The 13,829-nt window shown below is 50.4% G+C and overlaps 1 protein-coding gene across 3 annotated transcripts; it reads left to right on the top strand.

Annotated features, from left to right (window-relative positions):
* Positions 1 to 7,174: 7,174 nt before the first annotated feature.
* Positions 7,175 to 13,558, top strand: KRT3 (keratin 3). Of its 3 annotated transcripts, none has more exons than XM_050748820.1 (10): positions 7,175 to 7,391; positions 7,446 to 7,783; positions 8,849 to 9,069; positions 9,981 to 10,041; positions 10,398 to 10,493; positions 10,812 to 10,976; positions 11,396 to 11,521; positions 11,786 to 12,006; positions 12,346 to 12,380; positions 12,859 to 13,558. In XM_050748820.1, the coding sequence occupies exons 1-10, from the start codon at positions 7,175 to 7,177 to the stop codon at positions 13,212 to 13,214; spliced, it is 1,836 nt and encodes a 611-aa protein (XP_050604777.1). In that variant the 3' UTR covers positions 13,215 to 13,558. The 3 variants fall into 3 exon arrangements, with proteins under 3 accessions (XP_050604777.1, XP_050604778.1, XP_050604776.1); XM_050748821.1 differs by having other exon boundaries at positions 7,175 to 7,430; positions 7,572 to 7,783; XM_050748819.1 differs by having other exon boundaries at positions 7,175 to 7,783.
* The last annotated feature ends 271 nt before the right edge of the window (positions 13,559 to 13,829 follow it).

Genomic DNA, 13,829 nt, shown 5'->3' with positions numbered 1-13,829 from the left:
GATGAAGAAGCTGGTCCTAGATGCTAGAGACGGGGGCAGGTGTTCTCCTTACAGAGGGCAGGATTCTGATACCTAAGAGCAGTCCTTTCTTCTAGAAGTCTTCTAGGAGTGGCTCCACCCCTTTGGAATATCCTGCTGTTCTGTCTCCCTTAGGCCTCCTCATACTGGATTTTGGTCACACTCCATTTTCTGTGCAGCGTCCTGTGAAGCTGCAGCATTTCTCCCATCAGGCTGGGAGCCCCTTCTCTTGTGAATCCACCACCCAAGAGCATGGCAGGGGCAGTTGCTTCAGCTCGACAAGCATTGTTGAGCGCCTACATTGTGTCAGACTCTATGTAGGGCCATGAGGATATAAAGCTTATTGCAGTATGGTCCTCACCCTTGAGAATGGCATAGTGTAATGTGAAAATGGTGCATGAGTGTGGGGAGTGTAGACACATTAAATACACATTCTCCACACTTTCAGGAAAATGTTGAAAGCAATGGTGTATGCAAACACTGAGGCTCTGGAAGCATAAGGGAGAAGCATTTGCTTTTGCCAGGGATTCAAGGAAGACTCCCTGGAGGAGGTAACACCTGTGAAGCCAGCCACGTAAAAGGGGTGTGGACCTGGAGCTTGTGAGAGGGGTGCAGGGGAGGAGGGTGCTCTAGGCAGCAAGAATTTCAGAGTAAAGACAGGGAAGTGTGGCTCAGTGCAGTACCAAACCAAAAGCCGCTTAGCATCACTCCAGGCAGGGCAGGGAGTGGTGGGAGAGGACGCTAGAGAGAAAGATTGAGGCCAGGATGTGGAGGACATGGGTTGGCCCATTGCCTAATTTGTTTGGGGTTTGGGCTTTATGTTCCAAGACTAGACAAGCTCAGAACAAGGCGTGTATGAGAGATTAAGCTCAGAAACAGATGAGGAGGTAGCTCTGGGCCACCTGCTCTCAGGGTGTGGCCTGGAGGCCCATGATGTGCTTTGAATTGCAGTCTAGGAACCACCACTCTGCCCCTCCCTCCCCTGCCATGCAGCTGTAAAGCTAAGCCTTGCCATGGCTCTGCCTCCTTTCCCACTCTTGTTTCCTATGAGGGTATGTTTCCAGGAACAAAGACGTTTGCTGTCATTCCTTTGTCTCTTGGCAGAATGGTATCTCACCCCGCATGCTGGCATCCATTCCTTTGATATTTATTGAGCACTTTTCATATGCTAGGGGCTATAAATTGCTATTTTAAAAATCCCCTTGTGTTACTTGCAGTGTCCCCTGGTCCCCTTATTTCCACTATGATTGTACCCTTTGCTTTATGTCCAACTGGATCCCCTCAAATTCCTCAGTGGAGAGAGATCCATGCTTTTCAAATCTTTGCATTGAGAAATAAATGTATTTTTCCTCTTAAATGCCTCTTTCCCAGGTTAAATGACCACCTAATGGTTGTTTTCACCTCCTCTTTTTTTTTTTTTTTTTTTTTGAGATGGAGTCTCGCTCTGTCGCCCAGGCTGGAGTGCAGTGGCCGGATCTCAGCTCACTGCAAGCTCCGCCTCCTGGGTTTACACCATTCTCCTGCCTCAGCCTCCCGAGCAGCTGGGACCACAGGCGCCCGCCACCTCGCCTGGCTAGTTTTTTGTATTTTTTTAGTAGAGACGGGGTTTCACCGTGTTAGCCAGGATGGTCTCGATCTCCTGACCTCGTGATCCGCCCATCTCGGCCTCCCAAAGTGCTGGGATTACAGGCTTGAGCCACCGCGCCCGGCCTCACCTCCTCTTTTAACTTTTTTTTTTTTTTTTGAGACGGAGTCTCTCACTGTTGCCCATGCTGGAGTGTAGTGGCGCGATCTTGGCTCACTGCCATCTCTGCCTCCCTGGTTCAGTCATTCTCCTGCCTTAGCCTCTGGAGTAGCTGGGACTACAGGCGCCCACCACCACGACTGGCTAATTTTTTGTATTTTTAATAGAGACGGGGTTTCATCATGTTAACCAGAATGGTCTCGATCTCCTGACCTCGTGATCCGCCCCCTTGACCTCCCAAAGTGCTGGGATTACAGGCCTCAGCCACTGCACCCTGCCTATCTTTTGTTTTACGACAACTGTTTAATAACTTCCTAAGATCTCTTGGGAATTCTCCAGCGAGGACAAGGTTGTGATTTCTGCCGTGCACAAGCATCTGGTTTGAGCAGGCACGCCAGCCAGACATGATTCAGCACAAATATAAATGGACAGCTCTTATCCATGCAGAGGAATCTTATGTAAATAGAGGCTTATTCAGGGCAAACCTTTTTTTTTTTTTTTTTTTTTTTTTTTTTTTTTTCATTTTTACTGTTATGTTTATTTTCTCTGTAAGTGCTTTGTGAGTGCTGTCCCTTCAGTTTATTCTTACAGCAGGACAAGGAAGTGAGTTATTTAAAACTAGGAAGCTGGCCGGCATAGTGGCCCATGTCTATAATCCCAGCACTTTGGGAGGCTGAAGTGGGCGGATTGCTTGAGCCTAGGAGTTCAAGACCAACCTGGGTTAGATCGAGAGACCCTGTCTCTGCAAAAAAAAAAAAAAAAAAAAAAAAAAGCTGGGCATGGTGGTGCATGCCTGTGTCCCAGCTACTTGGGAGGCTGCGGTGGGAGGATGGCTTGAGTCTGGGAGGTTGAAGTTGCAGCGAGCTGAGATTGCGCCACCGCACTCCAGCCTGGGCAACAGAGTGAGACGCTCCCTCTCTCTCTCTCAAAACAAAAACAAAAACAAAAGCAAACCAACCCCCCTCTGCACCACCACCAACAAACCCATGCCTTACCATTCTCCTCCTCAGGCAGGACTGATGGAAGTCAAGAGCTAAGGAAGGGAATAGAATCTTAGCTTGCATTGAAAGAAGCACGGTGCCCCCATCACAGACAGGAAGGGGCTTCCTATTAGTTCTGGTGCACATGAAGCCACCTTTGAGTACCCTATCTTAGCACTGTAGTTTTAAGAGATCCATTACATATTAAAGTGGGTGCAGAGAATAGTCCTGGAAACCATGTGTACTGAGGACTGGGAGAAACAACTGGGTCTATCAAACTGGGAGGTTGGTGTCTGTGAACTCCACAGTATTTTCTAATATTGGAAGGGTTGTGATACAGAAGCCAGGGGAGTTTGTGTGTTTTACTCTGGAAGGCCAGGCAAGAGCAAATTCATCTGAACTCAGTTCCCATCTGCTGAAGGCCTGCAAAGGCCACAGGCTGATGGACACAAAGGCAGGGAAGACAGGTGGTAACAGCGCTCAGCAGGGAATCTCAGCTGGGGGCAGGTGTCCAGCGGTGCAGGGGGCAGGAGCTTGAGACCTGAGGCTGAGAGGCCCCAGTTAGGGTTGCTGTTGTGTCAGGACTGCAAGGGTTCTGAGAATGCACATGGATGCAAGTGTCTCTTGATTGAGTGAATAGTGTGTCTTTTTATGTATATGTATTACCACTTTCAAATGTATATGATTATGAACTGCAATTTTATTTAAAAGTGTTTGCTAAATTCATAGTAAAAAATGTATGTTCTTAAAGGATACTGGAAGTATGAGTTCTGACATGTGTGAAGGTCAATGTAATTTTGTGTGTGTTAAAAGGGGCCTTCACACCCAGAGAGGTATGGGTGTCATGCCATGACGGACAGGTGACTGGGGCTCCCGCTGACCAAAATTTCACTGATCCTATAAGAGGAGTTGGGTTCCCATGGAATGGAGTGGAAGGCCTGAAAGCTAGATCCATGAAGGTCTTCCTTGGGTCAGGGTGGGGTCTTGCTGGCCTGGGCAAGTTAGGAGATCTGATGAATTGCCTTCCATGGGGATCTTGAAGAGTAGGAGTGGCCAGGTGGATTCTGCCTCGAGGTAGAGGAGTGGACTAGAGAGTCTCCTGGCCATAGCACCCTATGAGTCTCTGATTTCACACATTGCAATCCAGTGACTCACTCTTCTCTCCAGGGAGAAAGCACTTAAGGAGCTTAGTTAATAAACTTCAGATAATTCAGGTGTTGGAGGTGACTGTAAACCAACTCTATTTTCTCAAAGTGTTTATTAAGCCCTCCAAGTTTAGAGGGCTGGGCCCAACCAATAAGAATTTCAACTCACTGATTATCTCCTCCCCTTCCACCACTTCCTTCACTTACAACTCTGATCAGAATTGACATTCTAGTCCTGGGAATGTACTCCCCAATCTTTGTTTTGCTCCCTGTCCTCTCAAAGGCCAAGCCATGTCTTCTCTGCTATCACGACCCCAAGAGTAAGTATAGATTATGCCCTTCTTCCCTTTCCTTCCACCATCTGTTGGGGAGGTCCCAGACCCAGGACTAGCTGATGACAGCAGTGATTGTGATTGTGATTCTCCAAGATTCTTCTCCAAGATAATTCCTTCTAAAGGAATGACAAGCATGATTCAGAATCAGTGGGCTCTGGCAATGGCTGAGGTCTCCCTCACTGGGGGCACTAAGTACCCTGAATCACTATGGGTTTAAGAATGCCTAGAGACTCATTGCCCTGGAACCGAGGCCCCACACCTGACCAAGCAGCAGCCTCATTTCTGTCTGGCATAAAGGCAAGTCCTCCATCCTGTTCTCTTAGATATTATAAGAAAAAATATGGCCTAATTTTTGTAATATGTTTCCTTTTCTTTTTTTTTTGTTGAGAATGGTCTTGTTCTGTTGTCCAGGCTGGAGTGCCATGGTGCAATCATAGCTCACTGCAGCCTTGACCTCCCAGGCTCAAGTGATCCTCCAGCCTCAGCCTCTCGAGCACCTGGGTCTCCATGCACATGACACCACACCCGGCTAATCTTTGTATTTTTTTGTAGAGATGGTGTTTTGCTATGTTTCCAAGGCTGGTCTGAAACTCTCGGGCTCAAGCAATCTGCCCACCTCAGCCTTGCCAAGTGCTGGGGTTACAGGCGTGAGCCACCACACTTGGCCTCGTGATATGTTTCTTGAAACACTGGCAGATATTTCATGCATCTAGCTATGTTCCTGTGAGATCTAGAGGGTCAGAGATGATTGATTATCTTTTATGGTTAGTGATGCTGAAATGCATAGAATTTAAACAGCCTTGGTCGTACTTACTTATGGGGAGGATCTGGTCTAGCCCTGGGATTGGTTCATTGCCTCTGAGGGAGCAAAGAGGAGAGGAGCCTGTGTGGCCACCCTCTGGGCCAGGGCTAACTTCACAGTCCATGGGCAGAACTTACAGAAAATCAGGGATATAAGTCAGAGGTGCTGGAGAGGGGATCCCAACAATGAACGGGACAGATTGTGTGACCTGGAACGTCCAGTCAACTTCAACTTGATTCTGTAATTGGTTGATTCTTGATTGATTGGTTCTTGATTCTGTGATTCTACTTTTTTTCCCCCTGAGGAGGTGACATTCATTTTGCATGTACATTTTTCTAAATCTGAACACCAAATTTGAGAAGTCTGGATTCCTCACATTGAAATAATCTCAATTAGCTTGTGCTACCTCATGCAATGGGAGTTGAACTAGCTTTCAACCAGTTTTACCTGGTTGTAATCCAGTAAAAGGGCTTAACCATTAATTCATTAATAATAAATTGATGGACTCATTCATTTTTTCAACAAACCAAACTTTATGGCACTTACTATTGGCAAAGCACTGTGCTTTGGTCCAAGAGACCCAGTGTATTAACAAGACTGGAAACTCCTGGAGAGCTTATGGTTTTATCCTGGGGTGGAGCTAGGATGTTGCACAGCCTGGCAGGTAACACATGGGAGAGATACAGATAAAATGGAAGAACCAGGCCACTGAAGAAAATTTCATTTCCTTTGCACTTGGGCCACTCCCAGCCCTAACCAGTGGGTGTTGAAGTCTGTCCTTTTCCCCAATTCTAAGGAAGCTCCTGCCAGGGCCATACAGACCACACCCTTAGAAGGGCCCAATGTGCAGCAGACAGAACAAAAAAAGGCCTGTCCTGGAGAGATAAGCAGCTAACTTGGCCAGCTCCAGAGTGAGCAGGATGGCTTTTCTCTTGGACAAACTAAGCCCAGTCATAAGCCTCTGGACAATCCCAGACAGGCAGAGTTTCAGGCTTTTGGAGTCAGACATGTTCCATAGTGCTGCCAGCTCTGCCAGATCTGGCTTTCTGGGGTTTAGAGGGGCGTGGGCGACTCTCAGGAGCACATCTCTCAACCAGAAAATGGTCCCACAGGGGCCCTGTGTGTCTTGTCCATGACTGGGTCTCTAGGGTTTTGCACAGGGCCTGGCACACATTTGGCAGTCTGTAAATATTTGCTGAATTTGTTGTTGACTTGATGTTTGAGTTTCTCGTTCCCTAGGCCTTAAGCTAAAACCAGAGAAATGCCAAAATGTGGGGAGCAAGAAAGGAAGCCATAGAGAAACCCCGAGATGTATAATAGTGTACAATTTCTTTGGGAAGTTTTAAAGAGAAAAAAATATTAGGCATGTTGGATTTTGCCAGTGTCTGGTCAACATGGACAGGTGTTAACTTGACTTTTTCTCTGAAGATAGTCATAAACCAAAACACCACTACCTCCTGGACTAAAGCTTGGGGTATAGGGAGAACCCAGGAGGCATATTTGTGATAGTTCTGGGCTTTGTTTCCAGGAAGGGAGGAGGAGAGGTCAGCGCTTCATCCCAAAACCCAGCACAGAGCCGGGCACATACTGTGCACTCAATAATCGTGGAGAGATCTGCATCAATCCTTCCATTAAGACACTTTCCCAGAGCTGTGAGTGGGCTCCACTGTCTCTTCTGCTCAGAGAAGCAGAACCTCCTCACGTCTCCTCTCTATCCTTTCCAGAGCTGGGCACAGCTCTGCGGGGCCCAGGGGCAGCTAACAGGCAGAGGGACGGCTGCTGAGCACCTGATGCAGGTGAGTGTGCCTCCTGGCTCCCGTCAGACAAAGCTAGGAGGAGGCCATGCCCAAACATGGGGCAATGCCAGGCACCACCCCCTCGCCAGGTAAGCCTGCCACCTTAGCACTTTTACCATTTCAGATTATTTTCAAGGTGTGTTTGGTAGCCTGGAATAAACTTATTGCCTTGGAGGCAAACCCAACCCATGAATATTTGGGATTAATTATCTCTCCTTCGTTTGAGCCCAACGACCTCCTCAAATGTATATAAAAGGATTTATTTTGCACAGGTCTTCAGTTCCTGTCCCTCTTCCTCTGACTGTCAGTGTTCCCTGCTTAACTTACACTCTTCTCTTCACCAAACTCTTCACCATGAGCAGACAAGCCAGCAAGACATCTGGTGGCGGGAGCCAGGGTTTCTCCGGCCGCTCTGCCGTGGTCTCCGGCAGCAGCAGGATGAGCTGTGTGACCCGCTCTGGGGTAGCTGGTGGAGGAGCCTATGGCTTCCGGAGCGGAGCAGGTGGCTTTGGCAGTCGCAGCCTCTACAACCTGGGTGGCAACAAGAGCATCTCCATCAGCGTGGCAGCTGGTGGCCCCCGGGCTGGAGGCTTTGGGGGAGGCCGTAGCAGCTGTGGCTTTGCAGGTGGCTATGGAGGTGGCTTTGGGGGCGGCTATGGAGGTGGCTTTGGTGGTGGCTTTGGTGGTGTCAGAGGAATGGGAGGTGGCTTTGGTGGAGCTGGTGGCTTTGGAGGGGCTGGTGGCTTTGGAGGGGCTAGTGGCTTTGGTGGTCCTGGTGGCTTTGGCAGTCCTGGTGGCTTTGGCCCTGGGGGCTTTCCTGGGGGAATTCAGGAAGTGACTATCAACCAGAGTCTCCTGCAGCCCCTCAATGTGGAGATCGACCCCCAGATTGGACAAGTAAAGGCCCAGGAGTGGGAGCAGATCAAGACCCTCAACAACAAGTTTGCCTCCTTCATTGACAAGGTGATGAAGCTCTGACTGGCCATCCCTTCCTGGGCTGGAGACTTTGAATTTGATCTTTGGGACACAGTGTTTAAATGTGTCTTGGATGGGCCAGACTGGAGGGTGAGGAGTTAGGTGGAACTCTAGGGTCTGGGAAGATATTCAGGGTTGAGGAGTTTGTCCACATGGTCAAGTGAGGGGAGGTACAGAAAGAAAACAGTCCCCTATTTGGACCTGAGCACCGCATATCCTGTTTGTCGGAACCTCTGCTGAAACTTCCAGTCATTGCCTTACTGAGGCCCAGGCTGGCAGGGCAGGCAACCCAAGGCAAGGGCCACGGCCACCATCAGGGAAGGGTCCACTGAGAATGAGAGGCTTTTCAAATATAAGCTGTCCTCTGAGCTTTCCAGGAAGCCCTTTCCCCTACATGTTGCTGTGCCAGGCAGAGGAGGCTGATCACCTGGATGAGGGATTAGGAGCATAAGAACCTTAGTCCCAAGGGAGTGCAGAGAAATGGGTGACTGTGCACTCCTACTCAGCCTAGTCAGGAAGACAAGAGTGCTCAGTGAGCTTCTCCAGACCAGGACAGCTCTCATGGGGCTGCTGTCCCTCCAGGGTCAAGAGAGGTGTTGTCACGCTAACTACGGCATGCCAGCCAGCGTTGCTTCCCAGCATCACTTCACTGTTTTTGAAGAGCTAACATGTCAGTAGAGTCATGGGTGGAAATGGTGCTGCTGAGGTTTATGTGCATTTTTGCAGAGTGTACTGTAGTTTTGAAAGTTGAGATAGGGTCATGAAGTCCTTAGGAACACCAAGGGGTCAACCTTACAATTCTATTGCTTTCCGGCAGGAGTCACTTCTGGTTTCCCCTTCCTTTGTGACTTTCCGAACCACAATGCAAGTGTAGTGTCCTGACTGATCACCCATCTGACCATAATCTCTCTGACTACAGTAGGAACCTATCTTTGCATACTTTCTAGGCCTTTGTGCTGGGGGCCCAGGAGATAGACACCTGGTCCTGAGTGAAGGCCCCTCTGCTCCTCTGCTACAAGTGTTACCTGATGTTGCTTCCTGCAACCATTGCAGGTGCGGTTCCTGGAGCAACAGAACAAGGTCCTGGAGACCAAGTGGAACCTGCTCCAGCAGCAGAGCACAAGTTCCATCTCAGGCACCAACAATCTTGAGCCTCTTTTTGAGAATCACATCAACTACCTGCGGAGCTACCTGGACAACATCCTCGGGGAGAGAGGGCGCCTGGACTCTGAGATGAGGAACATGCAGGACCTGGTGGAGGACTTCAAGAAAAAGTGAGTGACGGGAGGAGTGGGAAGATGCCATGGCCCACCCTGTCTCAGAGTCTTGGCCCCTTCTACATGCCTCCTGACTTCTAGGCAGTGGTGTCACCTGGCCCGTTTCCCTCTCTTTACCTTCACGAAGGACAACTTGGTTCATTGAGTTTCCCCTCACCTTCCTTCTCCAAGCATAGTGCTTTGCAAATAAAATTGGCAAGAGGGATGAGTTTAGGCTGGGCATGGTGGCTCATGCCTGTAATCTCAGCACTCTGGGAGGCCGAGGTGGGCAAATCATTTGAGATTAGGGGTTTGAGAGAAGCTTGGCCAACATGGTGAAATCTCATCTGTACTAAAAATACAAAAATTAGCTGGGTGTGGTGGCACACACCTGTACTCCCAGATACTCGGGTGGCTGAGGCAACAGAATTGCTTGAACCCTGGAGATGGAAGTTGCAGTGAGCCAAGATTGCGCCACTGCACTCCAGCCTGGGCGACAGAGCGAGATTATGTCTAAAAACAAAACAAAACAAAACAAAAACAAAAACAAACAAACAAAAAAAACGGATGAGTTTAGAGTGGGGGAAGCATTTTCTCATGAGCCAGGTTGGGGAAGATCCTGGTTCTGGCATCCGAAAGATTCTGGGACAACTCGTGGTATGGTGATCAACTATCCAGAGGTTTGCCTGGGACTGAGGGGTTTCCTGGGATGCAGAACTTTTAGTGCTAAAGCCAGACAGTTTGCCTGGGCAAATTGACATGGTTGGTCTCCCTAACTAACAGGGAGATAGTAAAGAGGATGTACTCATCTGAGAGGGGTGGGATAGGGATGGAAGGACGGAAGAGATGAACTTTCAGCGTTCCAGGGAACAATGGTGTTTACGATGACCTCAAAACCAAACTCAGCTGTTTCTTTTTTTCTCACACAGATATGAGGATGAAATCAATAAACGTACAGCTGCTGAGAATGAATTTGTGACTCTGAAGAAGGTAAGGGCTGTGTGTGAGGTTTCCGAGGCTTGTAGCTGCAGGTTTCTGGCTGGGTTGGGGGAATCTCCTCACTCCACTGCCACAGAGCTGCCAAGTTCAGGCCTTTGGAGCAATAAACAGAAGTCAGGTGCACCTTAGTCTGGAAGATCCCTAAAAGAGTCAGTTAATCAGTCTCTAGTTTTTAAGTAGGATTGAACTTAGACCATCCTAATGAGATACAAATTGCCTGTTCAAGTGGAGACTGGTTTTGGACAAGGACCATCACTTCACCAGTCCCCTCTGCTGTTTCTTGCTGCAGTTGTGGTTTGTTGTTTGTTCCTTGGGGGAATAAGGCCTTTATGCTCTTCTTTTCTCAGGATGTGGACGGTGCCTATATGAACAAGGTGGAGCTTCAGGCCAAAGTGGATGCCCTGATAGATGAGATCAACTTCCTGAGGACCCTCTACGATGCTGTGAGGATGTTACCTACTAAGAAGGGACAGAGGGAGAGTGAGATGTTTCCAGATTTGAGGCTGGTGTATTTTGGTATATCTAGGCCCCAGAAGACATCTGGGATGAGCCTGGAGAAGAGGACCCTTGGAAGGGGATTCCACAGGATAGGCTGCAGACATGGGGTTCGCTGAGTGGCTGGGGGGCTGGGGACAGAGGGTGGCCGATACACATGTGGAGCAAGGAATCAGTGAATGAGACTGTTGATCAGGAGTCTCTCAGGGCCCTGTGTGCTTGTTATAGACACCCCAAAAGTGAACAAGCTCCCTCTGTGTTGACAGGAGCTGTCTCAGATGCAGAGCCACATCAGTGACACATCTGTGGTGCTGTCCATGGACAATAATCGCTCCCTGGACCTGGACAGCATCATCGCTGAAGTTCGTGCACAGTATGAGGATATCGCTCAGAGAAGCAAGGCCGAAGCTGAGGCCCTGTACCAGACCAAGGTGGGTGCCAGGCACCTCTTAGAGGATCCACTGGAGGTTTCAGAGAGGCTGTGGCCTATTGGACAGCTGGGTGGTGAGATCCCAGTGGTCACTGGGTGAATGACTTTTGGTTTTACCCTCTGAAGACATCCTTCTAATGGTGGTTCAGTTGCAGAAAGTCTTGCCCCTGGGGGAGCTGGTTGCCTGCTATGTGGGACTGACTCCAGCTTGCTCAGGAACTACAGGGCAGGAAAATCTTCTACCACAACAACCCAGATGTTCTCTTTCCTGCTGCCTTGGGGGTGTCCCTGCCGAAACACAATGCAGTCATTTTAGCAAATGCTTACTGAGCTTCTCAAGGTTTGGTGGGTGATGTCGTAGGTATAGAAACAATTCAATGAAAGCTGCAGGAATACCCCATCTTCCCTTCTGTTCTCTAGTTGGGGGAGCTACAGACCACAGCTGGCAGGCATGGGGATGACTTAAGAAATACCAAGAGCGAGATCATAGAGCTCAACAGAATGATCCAGAGGCTGCGGGCAGAGATCGAGAGTATCAAGAAGCAGGTGGGATGGTCATGGATGCTGGCTCCTGGGATGACTGCTGAGGGGTGGGGGCTAGGATCTCAGGACTCCTCCCTTGGAATAGATGTCTGGAGGTCATCTCAGGCTGGCTGACCCACAGGGCACTATCTCCACAAATGGAGACAAGATGGAGGCACTAGGGGAGGAGGAATGTTCCCTGACTTTAAGATGGGATAATCCATTGCAGGTAAGGAAGGGCCTGGGGCCCTCTTACTGAGCTCGTCCCTCCTACCTCCCTTGCTCCAGAATGCCAACCTGCAGACAGCCATTGTGGAGGCTGAGCAGCGTGGGGAGATGGCCCTCAAGGATGCCAATGCCAAGCTCCAAGAGCTGCAGGCTGCTCTACAGCAGGCAAAGGACGACCTGGCGCGGCTGCTACGTGACTACCAGGAGCTGATGAATGTCAAGCTGGCCCTGGACGTGGAGATTGCCACCTACCGCAAGCTGCTGGAGGGTGAGGAGTACAGGTGAGCCTCTAGTCCCGTCTTCCCACACCCCCTGTCTCAAGTTATATGTCAAGGGCCAGATAAGTGACCAAGTAACTGGTGATGGAGCCCTGCTATATAAAGAGAGGCTTTGCAGTGAAGCATTTGCCTCTACCAGCCCACTCCTTCCCAGGCAGCCAAAGCACTTATGCAACGGGTGCCCACGGGCTGTCCTTGCTACGGCCCAAAGAGGGGTGGAGAAAGTTTACTGATGTGCCAGGCTTCTCGGTTCAGCTCTGGTTGCTATTCATGCCCTTGGTCCATGGACTTGTTGGTGTGTGCTTTGTGACGGGGCCTACTTTCTCCTGTCTTCTCAAACAGGATGTCTGGAGAGTGTCCCAGCGCTGTCAGCATCTGTAAGTACCGAAAGTAGCCAAGAAAATGAGAGTTAATTCTGAAGTATCTGCACTAATTCAGGGTAGTAGCAACTAATTTAAACATATTTTTATGGAAGTTGGAGGGGTTTTCTGGGAGAGGAGAGGGAAGCGATTGGCTTTTGTAATTGTTCTGGGTTCAGGGCACTTTTGATAGGCTTCAACGGCCAATGTGGAAGATCCATAGGGGGCCCCTTGATGGGAGGAGAAATTCAGAGGCTAGATCCCCTCCCAGGGGGTCATCAAGATTGTACTGTGGGAGGAACCACTGGCTAATTCATAATGGCTTAATGGAAGGGTAGTGAGTAGCTAGTGGCCATGGAACGGCTCGTTGTGACTATCCTGTGCAAAGCTGCCTTGGTCAGCTCTGGATAGTCCCGGGCCTGGTGGATCATTGATGATAACACAGCAGCCGGCCTGGGCGCCGGCGCTGACCGCTGTCCTGTCCTCTCCCCCACAGCCGTGGTCAGCAGCAGCACGACTTCCGCCTCCGCAGGTGGCTATGCGGGCGGTTACGGCGGAGGCGTGGGCGGTGGCTTAGGAGGTGGCCTTGGCGCGGGCGGAGGCTCAAGCAGTGGCTTTGGCCGGGGAGGCGGCGGTGGAATCGGCGGCGGAATCGGGGGTGGAATCGGCGGTGGAATCGGCGGCGGATTTGGTGGCTGCAGCAGCGGCGGTTTCAGCAGTGGCAGCGGCTTTGGCTCCAGCTCCGGCGCCCGCTATGGAGTCAGTGGTGGGGGCTTCAGCTCGGCCAGCAACCGGGGCGGCAGCATCAAGTTCTCCCAGTCCTCCCAGTCCTCTCAGCGCTACTCCAGATAAAGAGTACGCATCAGTATCGCAGCCACCCCAGCGCTTCCCCTCCGCTCCCCACGCCCCCATATCGGCAACACCCCCAGCTTCCCAAGAACTTGGCTCTGCGCTGGAAGGTTGGTGGCCTCTTGCTCCTCCTTCCAGATCCCTGGCCAAGCCCAGCCACGAGAATTTCGGGCTCCCCTCTCTGGCTCCAGCCTGTGCCTGTGATTGTACAGGTGTGGCCTAGGCCGCCACCTTCTGCTGCCCCGGGGTCCCTTCCCTGGGTGGGATGCTCACTACAGCTCTGATGTATATAGCACACAGCCCCCTCCGCCCCTCCAGTCTTTCGCCAATAAAGTGCACTGTTTCACTCCGGGCCTCTGAGTATTCGCTCCATGTCCTTCTCCTTAGGGCACTGAGCTCCCTGGTCACCTCCCTGGCCTCCCTGCCTCTGCCTCTCCCATGTGGGCTCTGTGATCCACAGAGCAGCTGGAGAACTCTTCCTCTGAAACAGAGGCAGTTTGTCTTCTTCATACGTTGTGCGGATCCTGTTGTTCATTATTCTGTGAGCACTGTGGGGAGGGAGAGGTTCTGCTCCTGGATGCTGCGTACCCTGTGTACCCTCACCGTCCTTGATGGTGA

The sequence above is a fragment of the Macaca thibetana genome, chromosome 11 (assembly GCF_024542745.1).
Source record: "Macaca thibetana thibetana isolate TM-01 chromosome 11, ASM2454274v1, whole genome shotgun sequence".
NCBI classification, from domain to species: domain Eukaryota; kingdom Metazoa; phylum Chordata; class Mammalia; order Primates; family Cercopithecidae; genus Macaca; species Macaca thibetana.
This window is presented reverse-complemented; position numbering and strand designations above follow the sequence as displayed.

Bases quoted from the DNA above. Each gene is read 5' to 3' on its own strand.
- KRT3 (XM_050748819.1), top strand. From the start codon at position 7,175: ATGAGCAGACAAGCCAGCAAGACATCTGGTGGCGGGAGCCAGGGTTTC. The intron at 9,070-9,980 runs GTGAGTGACGGG...TTTCTCACACAG, and splicing joins GTGGAGGACTTCAAGAAAAA to ATATGAGGATGAAATCAATA. The intron at 10,042-10,397 runs GTAAGGGCTGTG...TTCTTTTCTCAG, and splicing joins AATTTGTGACTCTGAAGAAG to GATGTGGACGGTGCCTATAT.